Below are 22,072 nucleotides of genomic sequence, written 5' to 3' on the forward strand. Positions count from 1 at the left end.
TATGCATAAATATTCCCTTTGGTCTTGACAGGGTTGTCATAATTTAGGGTTGAGATAGGAGTTGTCGGCATTCTCAGGTTTGCGCATTCTCTGTACGATTCTTATACTTAAATGAAAAGCTCAGTTATAATAACATGAACAATAAAGTGTGCAATAATATAATAAGTACAAAGATCAATTATCTAAATGCTAACTAGTCTATTTCAATAGAAATCCAATGCTGTAATTTCAAATATTGTCTATAGTTTAGCCGCTACTCCAGTAATCCATTTCTTTCAAATGCAATTGACAGTATTGACCAGGAGAGGGAGTTAACATAACACAATGTTGAATTCTCTTTAAAGAACAGCCACTATAAATATGACTTTTAGTGGTGTACTATAACATTTGCAGCTGCTTATAGATGTGGCTGTATCCTTTTGTTTGATGGCTTGCATTCTGCATCAGTAACCCTTACTTCTATTAAATGTCATAAACTCTGGGTATGAGTCATGAATATTTTAAATGAAATTTAGCCTGGACCATGGTGACATTGCAAAGAAGCTGTCTGGGGAAATTTTGAATTTCTGAGAGTCTAGGAAAAGCCAATATTTAGGGCCCAATTATTGTAACTGAGGCAAACACTCTTGCTGTACCCTCTCCCCCTTTGCCAAACTGATTCTACAAAATGATTAGTAAGGTTTTATAGTAATTATCTTTTTTTTTGTGGCTATCCCATCCTTTCATGTGTTGTACTCACTTCTCTGAACCTTCCATGTCACATAGGCACTAGTGCAAGACCTGCATAAGGGAGAGCTTGTTATGGACTCTTTCAATGACTTATCCAACAAGCTGCTTCGGGATTATGGCACTGATGACACCAGGAAAGTAAAGGAAACCAGTGATCAATTGTACATGACCTGGGTTAACATGAATAAGAGGTGAGGATATAGTTATGTATATTCTACTTCTTTCCCACTTATTACTATGAATAAAATACCCCCATACATTGCTAGTAATACTTCCATAACCATGCCTAAACAAATATATATGGACAGCAATTCATGTGGTCTTTAGTTTTCCGGATAAGGGATCTTTCTGTAATTTGCATTTCCATACTATAAGTTTGCAAAGAATCATTTAAACATTAACTGTTTTGCCACCCAAATTGATTTATGCAGCTGAGTTTGGATTAAGTACAAGGTACTGTTTTGTTATTACAGACGAAAAAAGGAAATCATATTTAAAAATCGGAATTATTTGCCCAAAACGGGGTCTATGGGAGACATCCTTCTTGTAATCTGGAGCTTTCTGGATAACGGGCTTCCTGATAATGAATCTCATACCTGTATAGCTTATTACATGTTCACTAACTTTGTTTTAATGCCGAAACACTTCTAAAATGCCACCACCAGACTTCTATGACATTGAGCAAACATTGACATTTCTTTAGAAATTTCCAGACACATGATTACATTTTGACGTGGTTTTCCCTTAGGTGCATTATAATTTCCCATTTATCTGTGCCTTTGCACACATTTTTTGCTGAGTTATTTTGCTCATTTCCCCTCCCCAGAAAATTCACATTTGATCTTTTGTTCAGTAAATGAAAAGCTTCAAGTGATTTTCATATTAATAGGAAAACTAAGACTGTGTGTGTGTATATATATATATATATATATATATATATATATCTTAATATAGAATGCAACACTTTGAAGCCTTATTTTTACTGCTATAAAACAAATTCCAGGGTTTTCATAATATATAAGATAAAATTTAACAATATTCAACTTTGAGGTCAATTTCTGTTTAGTTTTTTTAATCTCGCTGGATGACATATTTTCTTGGCTATACTATAAAATAGTCTTCTGTACAAATGATTTCTAGAGGGTCTATTGGGGTGCAATGCCTTTGAGCCTGTTTGGATACTTAGTCTGCGATTGTTTGACAGATGCAGTAATATTGAATGATGGTAGGACACAATCACACACAATTCTGCTTTCCAGAGTTTGGCTGTTATCTTTTTTAAAATTACCCAAGGTCTTTTTAAGGGAAGACATGTAGAAATATTTGGGCTTTCCCATATATGACACAGCTCCATTCAAGATGATAATTTAAAAAGCCTTTATTAGCATGTGGCTCTTAGATCTGCAACAAACATGACGTTTCGGGCTCACCTGCAGCCCTTTCTCAAGGGCAGATGAGCCCGAAACGTCATGTTTGTTGCAGATCTAAAAACAATATGCTAATAAAGGCTTTTTAAATTATCATCTTGAATGGAGCTGTGTCATATAGGGAATACTTGTGAAACCGGCTGGACTGTGGGCCATTGGACATGTGCACCCCCTAAATAATTGAGAGGTGGATAAGTGCTGACTACAAAAAGTTTATTTAAAATATTTGGGCTTATCATTCCCTTTTCTATTTTTCTTGAGAAGAGTCCAGTTAACCTGATCTTAGTAGAAAAAAATTGAAACCGGTAATGCAAATAACAGGGAAATTCATCCGAAATTACGTTACCACCTTTTCTCCAAAAGAATAATAAAAAGCCAAAAAGGCAATGTGTATGCTTCTTGTTTGATTAAAGAAAGGTGCCAAGACATTTAGGGCTAAACTCCATGGTAGATTTTGTAGGATAGTGTTGGATCGAAAGATTTCATACTACAAGTTGTATGTGGTCACATGGGTCAAAATATAATGGGACTGATACAAAAATTGGATGTGTAGATTACATGGAACATTTTCTATCCAATGTGCTGCGACTGTCTGATGCGAACGCTGCCTGCTGCGTTTTTACCTGGCAAGATAAATTCTGATGGTGTCTGACCGACTTTTTTTTTTCCATTGTAATACAGTGACTGTCAGATGTAAATGCATGAACAAACGACACCATTTGACTTTATCTGATCCGACTTATTCTAGCTATAGGGGTGGGGGTCACATTTTGTAACATCCTACAAATATCATTGGTTGCATGGTGTCGGATGTCAAGATCAGATAAAATCTGACACAAAAAATTGGATCAAAAATTTCCATGTAGTTTTACCGTAAGGCAACACACTGTCAGTGCCAATACCTTTCTAAATTACCATGATTGCTATAAGTGACTTAAAAATCAACACAGTCTTCAGCTACCCATGATTTGACTTAAATGGCATCCACCAGTCAATGTGCACACAGAGTGGATAATGGGCAGTTTGCAGTTTCTGGATAAAATCCACCCAAGTATTTTTTCCCCGTGTGGCCATGTGACATTAGCCTAAACGCTTGGGATACAGATTTAATAGATCAGGTGAAATAAAATTACCATTTAACATTATATCAGAAAGACTGAATTGACTGGATTTCATTTTTCCAGCACAGCAAGCTGCAAGTGAAAGTCTCTGTTCTGAAGTGTTAAAAAAGAAGTTACGTCTATTGTGTCCCCTCTTGCCCATGGCAAAAGGAACCCACGAGGCTTAAGGTGGCCATACGCGTGACAATAAAAATCTTATTCATACATTTTCAATAGAGACATTTAGAGCTGAATCGTCGGCTATAAACTCTGCCTGTATCTGACAGTTTAGCAGTAAAAACTGGCTGATGTTCGGGCGCCTTCAAAATTTTCCGACCTGGCTGAATGAAGAGCCGACCAATATCCAAGTCTTCTGCTGACTTGGCTTGTCTCCTGCCATACACACACTGAATGTCATACGAAACAAAGTTTCATACGATAGTATCTGTGTGTGTGTGTGTATGGCCACCTTTTGAATGACTGACCAGCAGTTATAAAAATGTAGCTGCTTTTGTCTCAAAAGGCTCCACATGTGACTTGAGTGACTTTAACAATTTCACTGATAAAATATTTGGCTTTCTAGGACAAGGATTCCAGACCACGTGAAAGTCTCTAGGTTGCATTTAAGCAATCTAGATTTCAGCTGATTGCATTTATTTGCATCCAGTGCAACCCAGCAACTTACATTTATTTACAATATCTGCTATCCTTAATCTAGGACCTCGTACAGGTGGTAAAGGATATACTTAGGGGCCCATTTACTTAGCTCGAGTGAAGGAATAGAATAAAAAAAACTTCGAATTTCAAATGTTTTTTTTGGCTACTTCGACTATCAAATCGGCTACTTCGACCTTCGACTACGACTTCGACTCAAATGATTCGAACTAAAAATCGTTCGAATATTCGACCATTCGATAGTCGAAGTACTGTCTCTTTAAGAAAAACTTCGACCCCCTACTTCCTACCTAAAACCTACCGAGGTGCAAAGTTAGCCTATCGATCAAACTATTTGCCGTTAATTAACCCTCGATATTCGACCCTAGGTAAATCTGCCCCTAAGTATTGCTTATCGGGACCCCAGAAATGATGGGACCCCTCATCTCTGATGGCCTCCTTGATTAAATGCCTGGCTCACAGAGCTAATAATTATCTTTACATTTTGCTAGTTTTTTACATTCTTTTTTTTACTTAACTTTGCCGTTAACAGTTTCTTTTTAAATAAAAACAAATATATACATATTCAATTGCGAACAAGTTGTTAATGTATTTTGCAGTTAATAATTAAGTGCCAGTTAGTGAGCAGGAAAATGATCATGTCTGACAGGGAGAACTTTCTATTAATTTATTCTTTTTTGTTTTTTTCTTCAATAACACGTAATTAGAGCACTGTTTTGATATGTAATTTGTGTCAATTCACAATTAATTATTTGGATTATTCCACCCACCACTGACTTCAACTGTCTTGGAAAATCAAAGCTGCTGCTTTTGAAAAGTAAAATTGCGTAAGTAATATGCACAGCTTAACTCAACGCTAAGGAATCATATTTGCTATTCAAATGGAATATTAATGAAACAAAATTTGTATCTTCAAGGAAAAACATCTTTTTTTAAAGTTTATAAAAAAACAACATATTATAATAGCTGGAACATTTTCTTTAATATTCATCCAAATTGAGGTCTGCTTGTACTGATGACAACACCAAGGGGATTATTTATTTAAGTTCGAGTCTGTGAGGATTTTTCTACCTCGAATAAACTCACAAATCGAATGTTTGCTTATTTATGAAAAACCCGAATGTAAAAAACTCAAATCAATGCAATGCATTGACTTCTATGTGACTTCGACAGGTTTTAGCTGGAGTATATTTGGATTCAAGCTTTTTGCAGCTTTGGAGCATAATAAATTTCGAAAATTTGAGTTTTTTTTTTTATCCCCAAAGTTTTTATTGAAACTACCTTCAAAAACTCAATTTTTTTTGTGAAAGACACAACTCTACCTTTAATAAATAAACCCTAATTGATGTTCAGGGTCGGACTGGGGGGCTTGGGGCCCACCGGGGCTACTGACCCAGGGCCCCCCTCCAGCCCCCGCTCCGACATGCTGCATCGGGTATGCCCGGGTACCTACGCGTGCGTACTGCGCCAATGTGCATGCGCGCAGCGCAAACATTTTATTTCACTGCAACCCCGACTAAGTGGGGTTGCGCCGCGCCACTAAGAAGCGCATCTGTGCCGGCGGGGCCCACAAGAGCCTAGAGGAGTAGAGGGCCTACTGGGGGTTTTTCCCGGTGTCCCGCCGGCCCAGTCCCACACTGGTGATGTTAAGGATATGTTAAGATATTTCATTTAGATGGTTCATGTGCATTAAAGAGGGGAACCTTTCTCCAATGTAAAATATAAAATTATTATAAATTAACCAGGGAGTTTTAGGTCTATATAAAGGTCATGGTTATTTCCAATATCCTCATGTTTTACAGTTCTTTTATTTTTTTAAAAAACACAAGTTTCATGGAGTCATGTGACACAAGTGCCTGCACTAAGCACTCATTATAACTGATGACATCACTGGTAATCTTAATCTATAATGATTTGCTGTTTTGTTGAAAAACTGCACTGCTGCATTATGCTAACTGAAAGGTATGTTGCTTTTTTTCTGTGCCAGGAAGCACTCATTATTTCATAGAAAATTTATATTTGACAACTCGGATCTGATCTGTGCAGCTTCAAAAGAGATTGGACTATAAAGGTTTTGTAATAATAATAACAATAATATTCCAGTCCTAAGTACTTTTTTTAGTGGCTGCTTTATATGTAGATATTGAGCTGTAACATTTCTCTGTATCTAGAGTCCTAGATCTTCACCTTTTGCTGAACTACGGTACCTAGCATCCTGTAGCAGCTGTTGGATCATACATTTTATATTACAGAAGCTTAGTGCTATTAGAATAGATACCTATATGGTTTTGTAGATGTGTGCTTTTTGCTTCTTGCAATATATTTTACAGCATTGCAGATAATACAGTATCATGTTCATCTTGGCAGGAATATTAGCTGAAATCCTTCTCATCCAGGAGCCATTTCACCTTTCCTGCACCCAGAGAGTAATGACAGGTCATCCTGATAACTGGGCTTAGTACTTTCTCATAAAAATATCATTCTGTTGCTTACAAAGGCAGACATGTGCTTCTAAACTGCTGCTTATATGAAAAAGTTTGCATATTCTTGGCAAAATCTGACTGGTGTGTACTCACTGGTGGTTACTGTCAGTACATACACTGTACATTTGTAAAGACATTGTGGTAGGGAGCAGATTAAGGAAACACACAATGTAACGCCAATTTAAGGGCATTGACACACAAGACAACAAAAGCACCCAGAAATACCTTTTCGTTACAACGCATAGGAATTGCCTGATCCAACTGACAAGAATTTCTTCTGCATTTTTGCCCAAATGGTTTGAACTTGTAGATTTCTGTGCACTGCAAAGGTTTCCCTGCCCAACAGCATCAATCTGACACCTGAAAAGGGCCACAATTCACCTGTACAGCTATTATGTTGGACTATATCACATCCTGTCTAAGACTCCATGCTTGTGAGTAGGGATGTCGCGGACTGTTCGCCCGCGAACATCGACTGTTCGCGTCCGCCGAATGTTCGCGAACGTCGCGCAACGTTCGCCAATTTGGGTTTGCCTTAGCTGGCGCTTATTTTTGACCTCTCACCCCAGACCAGCAGATACATGGCAGCCAATCAGGAAACTCTCCCTCCTGGACCACCCCCTGGACCACTCCCCTTCCATATATAAACTGAAGCCCTGCAGCGTTTTTTCATTCTGCCTGTGTGTGCTTGGAAGAGCTAGTGTAGGGAGAGAGCTGTTGAGTGATTTGAGGGACAGTTGATAGTAACTTTGCTGGCTAGTAATCTACTTGATACTGCTCTGTATTGTAGGGACAGAACTCTGCAGGGATTTGAGGGACATTTTAGGTTAGGTAGCTTTGCTGGCTAGTAATCTACCTTCTACTGCAGTGCTCTGTATGTAGCTGCTGTGGGCACTGCTTCTGATCTCATCTGCTGACTGCTGTAATAACCCAATAGTCCTTGTAAGGACTGCTTTTATTTTCTTTTTTGTTTTTTTACTTTGCTACTATAAGAGCCCAGTGCTATTAGTCTAGCTGTGTTGGGGAGTGGGACTGGTGTGCTGCTCCTAGTAGTTCAGCACCAACCAGAGTAATTTTTTTTTTTTAATATACATATATATATATATTTTTTATTTTACTTATCTTACTGTTCTTTAACGTGTCCAGTGCTGTTTGCTGTTCTTCATAGTAGTGCACCAATAGTAGTGCACTTGCAGGCATTGTTTGCCCAGTGTGTTCTTCAAACAACTGCCACCTAGCTGTGTGAGCTTTTTCACATTCTGTCTAAATATCAATAATAATACCGTCTCCAGAAACACCACCTGAGTGACGTTTTTCAAGCAGCAATAATATATTCCGTATCCACTGCTGTAGTGTATACGTTGACCTTGCAGACATTGTTTGCCCAGTGTGTTCTTCAAACAACTGCCACCTAGCTGTGTGAGCTTTTTCACATTCTGTCTAAATATCAATAATAATACCGTCTCCAGAAACACCACCTGAGTGACGTTTTTCAAGCAGCAATAATATATTCCGTATCCACTGCTGTAGTGTATACGTTGACCTTGCAGACATTGTTTGCCCAGTGTGTTCTTCAAACAACTGCCACCTAGCTGTGTGAGCTTTTTCACATTCTGTCTAAATATCAATAATAATACCGTCTCCAGAAACACCACCTGAGTGACGTTTTTCAAGCAGCAATAATATATTCCGTATCCACTGCTGTAGTGTATACGTTGACCTTGCAGACATTGTTTGCCCAGTGTGTTCTTCAAACAACTGCCACCTAGCTGTGTGAGCTTTTTCACATTCTGTCTAAATATCAATAATAATACCGTCTCCAGAAACACCACCTGAGTGACGTTTTTCAAGCAGCAATAATATATTCCGTATCCACTGCTGTAGTGTATACGTTGACCTTGCAGACATTGTTTGCCCAGTGTGTTCTTCAAACAACTGCCACCTAGCTGTGTGAGCTTTTTCACATTCTGTCTAAATATCAATAATAATACCGTCTCCAGAAACACCACCTGAGTGACGTTTTTCAAGCAGCAATAATATATTCCGTATCCACTGCTGTAGTGTATACGTTGACCTTGCAGACATTGTTTGCCCAGTGTGTTCTTCAAACAACTGCCACCTAGCTGTGTGAGCTTTTTCACATTCTGTCTAAATATCAATAATAATACCGTCTCCAGAAACACCACCTGAGTGACGTTTTTCAAGCAGCAATAATATATTCCTTATCCACTGCTGTAGTGTATACGTTGACCTTGCAGACATTGTTTGCCCAGTGTGTTCTTCAAACAACTGCCACCTAGCTGTGTGAGCTTTTTCACATTCTGTCTAAATATCAATAATAATACCGTCTCCAGAAACACCACCTGAGTTGTTGTTGTTGTTTTAAAAAAAATGCCAGGCAAAGGCAGGCCGCCACGCAGAGGCACTAGGGGCCGTGCTGCTATGCTATCCTGTGGCCCTAGGAAATTGCCCAGTTTTACAAAGGCAATTACCCTGAACTCCCAAAATGCTGAAGAGGTAGTTGACTGGCTTACACAGCACACCCCATCCTCTACCGTTTCTAACTTTGCCACAACATCCTCATCCTCCTCTGCTATGGGCACCCCACGTAACACTTCCTCCACCACCGGCGCCCCTTCTTCACTGGAGTCAGAGGAGTTATTTACACATGAGTTTCTTGAAGTGAGTGATGCGCAACCATTATTGGCAGAAGAAGATGAAGGAGATGAGGACGTTACACCAGATATAATTCTGGCAGACAACACAACAGAGATGGACATAATGAGTGATGAGGAGGTCCCCGCTGCTGCTTCCTTCTGTGAGCTGTTAGAAGAAATTGATGCATCTGAGGAGAATGATGATGAGGAGATTGATGTTTTGTGGGTGCCCAGTAGAAGAGAGCAAGAGGAGGATAGTTCAGATGGAGAGACGGAGAGTCAGAGAGGCAGGAGGAGAATAAGACTTAGAAGAAGCAGGGAGGACAGCTCGCAGGGAATAGTAGGGCAACAACATGTATCGGCACCTGTGGTCAGCCGGCCAACGCACCCACCATTGCCGCCAACTTCTACTGTTACCGCCAGATTGCCAGCTTCAAAAAGCTCAGCAGTGTGGGATTTTTTTAATGTGTGTGCCTCTGACAAAAGCGTTGTAATTTGCAATGAGTGGTCAGAAACTGAGTCTTGGGAAGCCCAACACCCACATAGGTACAACTTCTATGCGAAGGCACATGAACGGCAAGCACAAAGCACTATGGGAGCAACACCTCAAAGGCAGCAGACAAACTAAAAGCCACCCTCCTTCTGGTCCAGCATCTTACTGCTCTACCTCTGCTGTCCTTCACCCGTCTGAACCACCCTCCACTCCGCCTTCCACCTTGACCACCAGTTCCCAGTCATCTGCCCCCAGCCAAGTTTCTGTGAGGGCCATGTTTGAGCGTAAGAAGCTAATGTCTGCGAGTCACCCCCTTGCCCGGCGTCTGACAGCTGGCTTGTCTGCACTCTTAGCCCGCCAGCTTTTACCATACCAGCTGGTGGACTCTGAGGCCTTCCGCAAATTTGTAGCAATTGGGACACCGCAGTGGAAGGTACCCAGCCGCAATTTTTTCTCCAAGAAGGGAATACCACACCTTTACCACCATGTGCAGAGCCAAGTCACCGCATCTCTGTCACTTAGTGTTGGGGCAAAGGTCCATATGACTACTGACGCATGGTCCTCCAAGCATGGTCAGGGCAGGTATGTCACCTACACTGCCCACTGGGTGAACTTGCTTATGGCTGGGAAGCAGGGAATGCGTGGCTCAACAACAACAGTGGAGTTCGTGTCACCGCCACGGATTGCACTCGGTTCTGCCACCACCTCTACTCCTCCTTCGCTCTCTACCTCATCTTCTTCCTCTGCTTCCTCCTCCTCTGCTGCTGGGTCCTCCTCCTCCACACCTGTGCACCCCCAGCTCCCCCTAGGCTATTCGACGTGCCAGGTACGCCGTTGTCATGCTGTCTTGGGGATGACGTGCCTGGAAAGCAGAAACCATACCGGATCTGTACTCCTGTCATCTCTGCAGTCACAGGCCGATCGGTGGCTGACCCCACACCAACTGAAGATCGGAAAAGTGGTGTGTGACAACGGAAGCAATCTGTTGGCAGCACTGAGACTGGGCAATTTAACACATGTGCCCTGCATGGCACATGTTCTGAATTTAATAGTCCAACGTTTTGTCTCGAAGTACCCAGGATTCCAGGACATTCTCAGGCAGTCCAGGAAGGTGTCGGCCCATTTCAGACGTTCCTACACAGCCATGGCACGCCTTGCTGACATTCAGCAGCGGTACAACATGCCAGTCAGGCATTTAATTTGCGACAGCCAGACTCGCTGGAATTCAACGCTCCTCATGTTGGAACGTCTGCTGCAACAACAAAGAGCCGTCAATGAATACCTGTTTGAACTGGGTGGTAGGACTGGATCTGCAGAGCTGGGAATTTTTTTCCCCCGTTACTGGGTGCTTATGCGCGATGCCTGCAGGCTCATGCGCCTTTTTGAAGAGGTTACAAACATGGTCAGTCGCACCGAAGGCACCATCAGCGACCTAATACCCTTTGCTTTCTTCCTGGAGCATGCCATGCGACGAGTGACAGATGAGGCTGTAGACCAGCGTGACGAGGAGCAGGAAGCGCACGATTTCTGGTCGGAATCACCAGAACGAGCCCAGGCACCTGCTGCAACGCAGGGAGAGGTGTCAGAAGTGGAGTCAGAGGAGGAAGGTGGCTTTGTGGAGGAGGAGGACCAACAGGAGCAGGCTTCCCAGGGGGCTTGTGGTGACCTTTTGGGGACCCCTGGTCTTGTACGTGGCTGGGGGGAGGAGACCGTGGATGATATAGTCCTTGATAACGAGGAAGCGGAGATGGATACCTCTGCATCCAACCTTGTGAGAATGGGGTCTTTCATGCTGTCATGCCTGTTGAAGGACCCCCGTATCAAGAGGCTTAAGGAGAAGGACCTGTACTGGGTCGCAACGCTACTAGACCCTCGGTACAAGCATAAAGTGGCAGAAATGTTACCAACGTACCACAAGTCCGAAAGGCTGCTGCATTTACAAACCAGCCTGCAAAACATGTTGTACAATGCTTTTAAGGGTGATGTCACTTCAGGAACTCATCAACATTCCAGGGGCAGAGGTGCCAGTAATCCTGCCACGAGCGCACCTGCAAGGACAATGCACTTTGGCCACTCTGTAACGTCAGACATGCAAAGGTTTTTCAGTCCAAGGCAGCGCCAGAACCCTTCTGGATCCACCCTCAAAGAACGCCTCGACCGGGAGGTAGCGGACTACCTGGCATTAACTGCCATGAACCTCTTGTCTTGCCCCGCCTCAAGTGTCCTCTCAGAAAAGACCTTCAGTGCAGCAGGAGGGATTGTAACTGAGAAGAGAACTCGCCTAGGTCACAAAAGTGTGGATTACCTGACCTTTATTAAAATGAACGAGGCATGGATCTCGGAGGGTTACTGCACGCCGGAAGACTTGTTCTGACTCCCCATGCAGCTGTCCTTCTCTGCACGCCGCATGACTCCACACACAGCTGTCCTTTAGCGTCCTCCTCCCTCCGCCACCGTTACAAACTAGGGTGCAAACCCTACTGGTTTCATTTTAATCAAAACTTTTTGGACAGGTAAATCCTGAGTTTTTCTGGCCTCTGTGCTTCAGTGGCTGCAACCAAAAAAATTCATATTTTCAGCATTTATATGGCATATTTTATCTGGCCTCTGTGCTTCAGTGGCTGCGACAAAAAAAAAATCATATTTTCAGCATTTATATGGCATATTTTTTCTGGCCTCTGTGCTTCAGTGGCTGCAACAAAAAAAAATCATATTTTCAGCATTTATATGGCATATTTTTTCTGGCCTCTGTGCTTCAGTGACTGCGACAAAAAAAAATTCATATTTTCAGCATTTATATGGCATATTTTTTCTGGCCTCTGTGCTTCAGTGGCTGCGACAAAAAAAAATTCATATTTTCAACATTTATATGGCATATTTTTTCTGGCCTCTGTGCTTCAGTGGCTGCAACCAAAAAAATTCATATTTTCAGCATTTAGATGGCATATTTTTTCTGGCCTCTGTGCTTCAGTGGCTGCGACAAAAAAAATTCATATTTTCAGCATTTATATGGCATATTTTTTCTGGCCTCTGTGCTTCAGTGGCTGCGACAAAAAAAAATTCATATTTTCAGCATTTATATGGCATATTTTTTCTGGCCTCTGTGCTTCAGTGGCTGCGACAAAAAAAACATAATTTTTCAGGAAAGTACACATGCCTAATTTTTCAGGGTTCTGCAACAGTGGCAAAATCGCATCTTTTATGGTCACCGCAGGTGATCAATAAAGTAGACCAAAACTGGGCCCACACTGCAGAATCAGTGTTTTTTGGTTCACTTCACTGTACATTGAATTACCTCTGCCTGACCGTGCACGTGCGCACAAGCGAGGTGACTGCTAAACACACCACTACAGAAATATTGCCACCAACAGGACGAACATCCTGGAGGTGACAAGCAACTAGTAATTAAAAACTATTATTTGCTCACTTGACGGTACCATTCATGAAAGCTCTTTGCGTTTTTTTGCGTTGCAGTAAGCGCCGCGTTTTGTCTTTGCGTGTGAACAGGCTGTAACCTTTACACGACTTGATTGGCATGTAGACGCCGGATGTTTTAAAGCAGTTTATTACACAAGTTTAGAAATGTAGTGTGATTTCTGCCCTTTACAGCACAAAACGCAGCGCTGTGTCAACAATGTATTTTTCAGATACATTTTTGCCCTTGATCCCCCTCTGGCATGCCACTATCCAGGTCGTTGCACCCTTGAAACAACTTTAAAATCATTTTTCTGGCCAGAAATGTCTTTTCTAGCTTCTAAAATTCGCCTTCCCATTGAAGTCTATGGGGTTTGCGACGTTCGCGAACCGTTCGCATTTTTGATGCAAGTTCGCGAACATTTTTTCCGACGTTCGCTACATCCCTACTGGTGAGATAAGCTTGTGTGAAAACTCAGATTGACTCAGGTCTGTATTGTATACTGGTACAGGAGAACCTTTCAGGAACTTGTAACAGGGGCAATTATCTCCTGTGCTGTACCCGTTGGTAACCCATGGTGTACCACTGACTTTTTGTTTGGGGGAAACCTTCAATACAGGATTGGGCCAAGCTGACCGGTGCCCATGCAACCCGGCCAGCCTGCTACCCACTGTGCGTGCGTACCCCACCAAGACCACACGCATGCGTATCTGAATGGTGGTGAGGGAGGGTAGAGTAGGAAGGGCAAGAGGGAGGAGGAAGGAGGGAAGGGGGAGGAGGGGACAAGGGAGGGCAGAGAAAGAGAGGGGTAGGCAGAAGTAGCTTAATAGGTACCTGCCAGGTGCCCCTTTATCGTTGTGTCCTAGGCAGGTGCCTCTTCTGCCTACCCTTAGTTCCGGCCCTGCTTCAGTGAAACACACGATGCAGGTATTTGCAGTTCAAACACGTTCTCTTTATTGTTATGACCTTCAGTTAAGCAGCAGCATTTTCACAGGGCTCAATCTCCTATCTTTCCACATATGACACCTCCTGCACACTGCCAGGGGGGGGGGACTCACACTCACAGGCACCCCTCTTGGCTTCCGCCAGCTCACTCTCTGGATCTAACCTTTCTTCTTATTCCCTGGCTGGCGGGATTCCCGCTTGGAACACTATGGCCACTCACTCCTAGTTGGGGCCATAGCTGCCCATGCTAGTTACCTTGCTAGAGCGTTCTTTTACACCACTTGGCCTCACACTACTTAGGCTCAGTACCTCTTCCAGGAGTTGACTCTACTGCTGCAGAGCCCACTGCTCAACTCTTTAATAAGGATTCATCACATCAACGTAGTTGGGATCAAGTAGAAGGTACTGTTTTATTATTACAGAGAAAAAGGAAATCATTTGTAAAAATTTGGATTATTTAATTATAATGGAGTCTATGGAAGATGGTCTTTCCATAATTCAGAGCTTTCGGGATAACCAGTTTCAGAATAACAGATCCCACACATGTATTTGAAATTATCACAGTGCCCTAGATTTTATTTTTATGTTAATGCAACTGTACGGCTACTCTGTAATTTCACAAAGACTACAAATCAGCATTATGTTTTGGATCTAGTAATGGATGCCCTCTTGCTTTTTCTGCAGTCCCAGTCTGTGTAACAAGATGTATAAATGAATACTCTAGTAAGAGGCCTGTGCTAGCTTTGTTCCTCTATTCTTCATGCCCTTCATTAGCATGAGTATAAAATGCTCCTGCTCCTTCATATCTATATAAATGTATTACATGCTTAATTAGAAATCCTGGTTTGCTAATCTGAAGTGCTGCAATTGACTGGATCTGTACATACATAATTATACAGGCCACTGCTTGATCTCTGTGAGATGGTTGGCTCCATTCCTTATTTTGTTTTTTTGAAGATCAATTGAAGTACAAAGATTTTTAAATCAAGATGGTTATATTTCACTGTTTGGCATAGTCGGGAAAAAAAATTATAGAGATTGTTGTTTTGAGATGTATTGTTAAGTATCTCTATGATAACCAAGTTTCAGAGGCGAGGGGGAGTGCAGTACTGCTAGAGGCATGTTACTCGTTTATGCTCCAATAATATATATCTTTGATCTCACTTCCTGAAACCTTCTCTTTTATAACTTCCTATTCTCCACCCACTGGGGACTTTCTCTCAGAACTGTTGTCCTCTAGTGGTCAACCTAAATATATGTATTAACCATTACTTGAAAATTTATATTAAACCATTAACATTTTACCCTATTACATCTCACCCTCCTGAAAACCGGACACGTTCTCATGTCTGCCAAGTAAACTATTACTCTACATCTTCACAAGCTGAGTTAATGGAAGGCAACGGGTTCTGTGCAGGTTTTGTAAATGTTTTTATGCAACCGTGTACTTTAAAATTAGAGCTTCCTTTGCACCCTTATGACTTGAGATGCATAGTGGTACCACATCACATGGTGGCTGCTTTGTGTTTTCTTTGAAAGTCCCCATCTGCTCTGCTGTCAATAGTGTTCAGTTTTGAACCCCCAGATTGGCAATTGTATTACTAAGATCTTTTAAATCCCTTGTCAAAGCTTGCTGTCACAGTAATAAACTTAGAGCTTAATTCTTCTGTCATATAAATGCAGGTTTTCTATTGCATAGGTTACTGCATACTTAAAAAAATATGTCAGATTGAGGGTGAGTTTTATAAATCCCATGGGTTCATTTAGCTTTAGGACCCAACACTGCTCCACCATCCATGTTTTATTTATTTATCAAGATACCCAGGGCCTGCTAATGGAAACCAGTCTTATAGCAGAACCCTGCAAACCCCATACATCACTGTAAGTATGGCATTTTTTTGAGTTTAAGATTTTATCAATTCAACGGAGAATCTGTGGCACTGTTTGATAAATGAGGCTCAAAACCATCATCCAATTGACCAGAACAACCTGCAGAGTAAAGCTAGTTGGAGGAATGGACCAAAATTGGTCCAGTGCAGTGTGCAAAGCTGATACATACTTAAAGCTGTTTGTATTTTTGTATCTGCAAAGTATTTAAGGTTGGCATTTGGATAGTTTTGGAAACAGACTTTTCAGACTTTATTTTAGCACTTATTTGAACATTTCTGAAAGTTTTTTCTATAATCAGTTAAAAAATAATAATTCTGAGTTTTAGTGTAGGATTTATTATTTAATAAAATGTGTGTCTTTGTGTGGGTATAAATAACTAAAAAAGACCATATTACTCATAGTGAGTGTTGTGTGTGCTACCGGTTTCATATGGAAATAAGTTTTTTTCTTATTATAAATTCAGCATTGTTTTCACATTATATCATTGAGCTGATGTGTCATTGGAAGTAGGTGGGGCAGATCACAAACAGAGCCCTGTTTTTCTCCAGTCTCTTGTTAATGGCTCAGGTGGTCGACATATTTTCAGATATCCATATAATTGGTGTTACTATGGCTACACCACACTTCTGATTTAGAAGCAAGAACAGTTAATTGTCTCATTTCTTAGAAACAGTGTTAAAGACTGCACAGCCCATCCCCATGTCTTGCACAAAGCACAAATGTATCTTTGTTTAGTATGGGTATAATAGATGAAAATAAAAAGTCATGTCTTGTGAGATTTTTTATGATTAGGGCATGTCATAAAAAAGGTTGAAATTGGACACATATTTATTTATTTGTTGGCCCCTTTAACAACTGCTCTGTTTAATACCAACAGACACACTAAATAGCACATGCCAGTTGCTTAGGAAGGTCTCAAAATCCTTACCAAGCTCATAGTACAAGATAAACTATGGAGGCATTGCTGTATTTTATAGTACAGGTATGGGATAAGTTGTCTTATCCAGAATGCTCTGAATTACAGAAAGGACTCGATTGTATCCAAATAATCCAAATTCTTATACACGATTTCCGTTTTCTCTGTTATAATAAAACAGTACCTTGTACTTAATCCAGAAAAACTAATTCTTATTGGAAGAAAACCCATCCTATTGGGTTTATTTAATGTTTACCTGATTTTCTAGTAGACTTAAGGTATGAACATAATTAATTTGTATAGTGCTTCAAGCTCCAAATTGAGGGTTTAACTTACCCAAAGCATTGGGGGATCCAGGTGCTCACACCTTAAGCCTTCAGCTCAGGAAGGCACTGTGACAGAATATCAAATGAAAAAGGTTGGCACAAACTGGATCACTCTCCATGATGTAGTTAAAAAATGTATTTATTTAGAACAACAACATCCCAAATGCCTTACGCGTTTCGTGCCTTTTGGGCACTTAATCATAGGCTAGTAAGGTATGAACATCCAAATTATGGAAAGATCCATTATCCGGAAAACCCTATGTCCCGAGCTTTCTGAATAACAGGTTTTCACAAAACCCATTATCTAGAAATATCTGAAATAAAGGAAAGCCATCTCCCATAAACACCATTTTAATCAAATCACATTTTTAATGACTTCCTTTTTCTCTGTAATAATGAAACAGTACCTTGTACTTGATCCTAAGATATAATTAATTCTTGTTATGAGCAAATGGCATGTCAGTGAAAGCTAACTATTAAATGTGAATACTTGACAGTACAGAAGAGTGAAGAATACATATAATATTCTTTCAGAATCACGTTCATATTGATCTTTTATAGCAATTGTTATGGCTTGCATGTTTTGAAAGTTTTTGTTTAAAAGACCAAATCTATTAACCTATAGAAATAGTAAAGGATAAAAAGCATATGGACTTCCTGTGCAGATTTTAGTTGCTGTGCTTATGACTGAACAGCATGGAACTCAAGCACAACTGAACAACTTCAACGCTTCCCTTGTGTAGGCTCTTGTCTGCCTGCTATGCTGCCCATCAAGAAAAAATATAACTGACAAAAGGAAAGTTAAAATGCATTGAGATACATTTTTGGTTACCCTGGGAAGCACGTTTGTGATCATTAACCTAATGGACGTTGACCCTTTCTGCCACTTTTTCTCTAAAGTAGGAATAAAAGTTAAGCTGCTTTTACTTATTTCTTAGGGTTGGTGAACGACAGAGCACCCTAGAGAAGGAACTGTGGAATGTACAAGCCCTGGTCAGGGAGCATGAGAACTTTATGAAATGGATGCAGGAAGCTGAAACGACTGTAAATGTTCTGATGGACGCATCTCAGCGAGAAGGGATTCAGCAGGACGTTAGCCGCCTGCGCCAACTGAAATCTCAGCTCCAGGTAGGAACCATCATACAAAGCTGAATTCAGTTCATACGCTCTTACATATGTGCTGGTGGGTATTAATGGTCCGTTCTGATATATTCAAGTCATATCTTGAAAAACCCGGAACGATCTGCTATATGTATATATGGTACATTATTTCCATATCCTTTCTGAAAGTTTCCGTGCATTTAATCTCCTTATATTTGAATCTGCTTGTGCAGTACTCTAACAAGTAGAAGAGAGCAATGTTCTGTGCCTTAGATATTAACCATTGGTCTTTGTACCCCTAAGAAATCTCCTTACTTCTAATTTCAAGGGATTTCCACATGTCCTCCAGAATAATGTAATGATGAATATGGCATCAGAGCGTTTACTATATGCTCCCCAATTACTGTAGTATTTGTAAGGAATTTTATCTTCTCCCCATGGAAAGTGGTTCTTAATAAAATTAGCAATAATATTTTAGTGAATGTGAAAGGGACATAGGTCATGAATATTCTCTGAAAAGCATTATGGAATATGCTGCTATATAAATAAAGAATAATCCTAACCCCCTTTCCTTTGCTGTAAACAATCCCACAACCTATAAAAAGCCCAATCGACATGCAATTTAGGGGTCATTATCGATGTTTTCTGACCCTAGCTGCTTAGCTCACCCTTTTTAGCTTTAGGGTAGCTGTAAAAATTAACATGTGACTTGTTGCCGCTTACTCGCTTTTTAAAAACGTGGGCGACAAATCTTCTCGTGTGAATCAACCCGTAGGAGATCAGCTTTGGTATGATACAAAACGGCAATTGTTTCAAAGACTCATTCGGGTTATTCACAGATCTGCTGGTTTGGTCAGCATTTGGTTGGATTAAATTGGAGATTCTTGGTTTATTGTATTGGTGAAAAACTACAGCTTTGTGTGTGAATTCTCCCTAATTGTTATTAGCCTTGTGTGAAGGAGCACTGTGCCAATAGCACTGAAATGCACTGATAATCATGTTAATCCTGTAATCATTGTATATACAGGCGGCATAATACATTCCACTGTACAAAACTGATGTGAGGCTCCAAAAAACAAATTGCTCAATAATGCCAGATATGTAAATAAAGCCCAGGTTCTTTAAAATTTTGCTCATAGCCACCAAGGGGCTTAGGAACAGCATACTATGTATGTGTGTGTGTTTGTATGTATGTATGTATGTATTTATATATATATATATATATATATATATATATATATATATATATATATACCTGTGTGTGTGTGTATATATATATATATATATATATATATATATATATATATATATATATATATATATATATATATATATATATATATATATATATATAATATATATATATATGTAATATATTTATGTAAATTATTAGATGTACATTAATTTTATATGGAAGCGAATAGTATATTATTCACAGATCTACCCTTCAGTGTAATGCACAACATGTAGCAGTGGTATGTGTACATGTATAATGCATGTTTTCTCTTACCTACTGATACATCATATTGCCACATTATAAGTAAATATGAATGTGTTACAGCATCTTCTTAAATATTATAGTACAGGTATGGGACCTATTATCCAGAATGCTCGGGACCTGGGGCTTTCCGGATAACGGGTCTTTCCATAATTTAGAACTTCATAAATTAAGTCTACTAGAAAATCAGGTAAACATTAAATAAACCCAATACGCTGGTTTTGCTTCTTATAAGGATTAATTATATCTTAGTTGGGATCAAGTACAAGGTACTGTTTTATTATTACAGAGAAAAAGGAAATCGTTTTTAAAAATTTGTATTATTTGATTATAATGGAGTCTATGGGAGACGGTCTTTCCGTAATTCGGAACTTTCTGGATAATGGGTTTCCGGATAACGGATCCTATACCTGTACAAAAAAAATAGTACAGGCCAATTCACCAACAGTATATGTTAAAGTCAGAAATACACATTTGCCTTGAAGGTGGAGGGATGAGAATTGGCTTCTGTGATTATCCTCTCTTGACAGTGTAAGTTCATGGTTTCTCCCTAGTGACATAGATAAAGGTCTTGCGTTTCAACCCATGTGACATTATTAGGGGAAAATACTGCAGGTCCTCTCTGTTGACAACAATTTTATCTTGGCTGTGGTTTAATCACCCTGGGGCAAAGCTTGTTCTCAAGTGCTTTATAACTCATGTTGTCCTCCGTGAAAATAAAGTGGATGTTGTGATCTATTCCTGTAATAGAAAGGAATATGCAGTGCAGTAAAACAAATACCAGACAGCCTTCTCCACTGGGATTTCTATAGGGTTCTACTAATGTACGTGTTCTATATATTATATATGTTCTGCTCAATTATATACATAGAAATATATTCCTGATCATCTTATTTTTTCAAATTAGTTTCCTTTATTACTGTATGTTTTGGGTATGACTTCTTCCATATTTATCATGTGTGCTTAAGCTTGAAGTAGTTCACCCTCAGAGCTCCACGGCCAAAATATTGTACCCCTGAGTTGGGGGTATTACAACAAGTTTTCCAAATATGAGAAGCGTTCATATGAAATGGAAAAATATCCTATTTAGACACTGAATTTAGTTGCATATAAAGAGACCACTAGAGTACTGGTGGTATTGCTGGGTTGTGAGCAATTCACTGTTTAATGTTTTTTTTTCTGGTTGGTTCATCCTACAAGAAACACATAGAACCAATCCTTGCTTCTTCTCTAAACCATCTTGACTGGGCTGTCTCCTCTTGAAAGGAATATATGGAAATAGAAATGCACTTAATTACCAGGATTTTTTAGTTTGACACCCATTAAATTCTCAATTTATTTGCACAGGCTTACTTTGCAGAAAACTATTGTAGGTGTAAGGGACCCAGCAGTACATTTTACTTCTGAATGCCCCTGTATACTCTAAAATTCCCTGTCAGTCTTAGATGAGCTATGAATCTGCTTTAGATGAGTGGCGTATCTTGGCAAGTGTCCAGTCAGAAGAAGGCATGGTTTGCCATTCTAACATATATTTCAGAAAGGAGGGCATATATATTTATCAATTGATGACTCTTCCTCCCCCCATCAATGATTGCGCTTGATGCTCTGCATGAGTTGTGTTTTAACATGCCCCCAATGCAGAATAGATTAATATTATCAGCGACCACAGCCAGGTAAGTTGGTAGATGCAGTAGTAGTTGCACAGATTCACATAATTCTTTTGGTCTGAAAAGGAATTTCGGGAGTTTGCATATTACAGTTTCCTGTGAATTTTGTCCTGATCTGGAATTTGGAAAGTGATTGACCCTGCACCCAGATGACCCCTCATTGTACTTATCATTGACCCCCCATTGTAACAGATTTGTAATACCTGCCCCCCCCCCTCTGCCAAACCCTACCCCACAGCTATAGAGTCAGTTTACTCTATCGGTTGGCACAGCCAACCACATTTCTGTGTCTCTAATGCATTTTATTTTCATTCACCCCAAAAAAACTGCTGCTCTGGCCTTTATTAATATTCAAGTATTCTGGTTCATGTATTTTACTGATTGTACAGTACACCTCTTGTCTCCATTGATAGCTGCAAAAAGATATAATTTCCAAAGTACATTAGTCCTATTAAAATGCATAACTGCAAAAATATGGAGAAGGAGTTTTCAGTGCACTCTGTTCTGTGCCTTGGTGCATAAACGTTCATTTAAAGCTGAATACATAGATAACCTCTAACTTTGAGGAAATGCATTATTAGGATGCAGGTAGTATTTGTTCTGTGAATTGCAATTAAATTGGCATTACAAACCTCCATGTATTATCATAATTTTTAAATGCTGAGTCTGACATCTCCACCCACTGTCCATCAAATTCCTTATGAATTCTTCAACGTTCCAGTCTTTTTTTTTTTACAAATGTCATGTTTG

The 22,072-nt window shown here is 40.1% G+C and overlaps 1 protein-coding gene across 3 annotated transcripts in view; it reads left to right on the top strand.

The window, feature by feature from the left end:
- The window catches only part of utrn.L (utrophin L homeolog), a 391,980-nt gene that overhangs the window by 164,657 nt on the left and 205,251 nt on the right, over window positions 1-22,072 (top strand). For all 3 annotated transcript variants that reach the window (XM_041562715.1, XM_018263001.2, XM_018263003.2), the window contains 2 exons: window positions 766-920; window positions 17,995-18,184. In XM_041562715.1, coding sequence (XP_041418649.1) covers window positions 766-920; window positions 17,995-18,184 — 345 coding nt within the window. The remainder of the gene's footprint in view (window positions 1-765; window positions 921-17,994; window positions 18,185-22,072) is intronic.

This window comes from Xenopus laevis, chromosome 5L (assembly GCF_017654675.1).
Source record: "Xenopus laevis strain J_2021 chromosome 5L, Xenopus_laevis_v10.1, whole genome shotgun sequence".
In the NCBI taxonomy this organism is placed as follows: Eukaryota; Metazoa; Chordata; class Amphibia; order Anura; family Pipidae; genus Xenopus; species Xenopus laevis.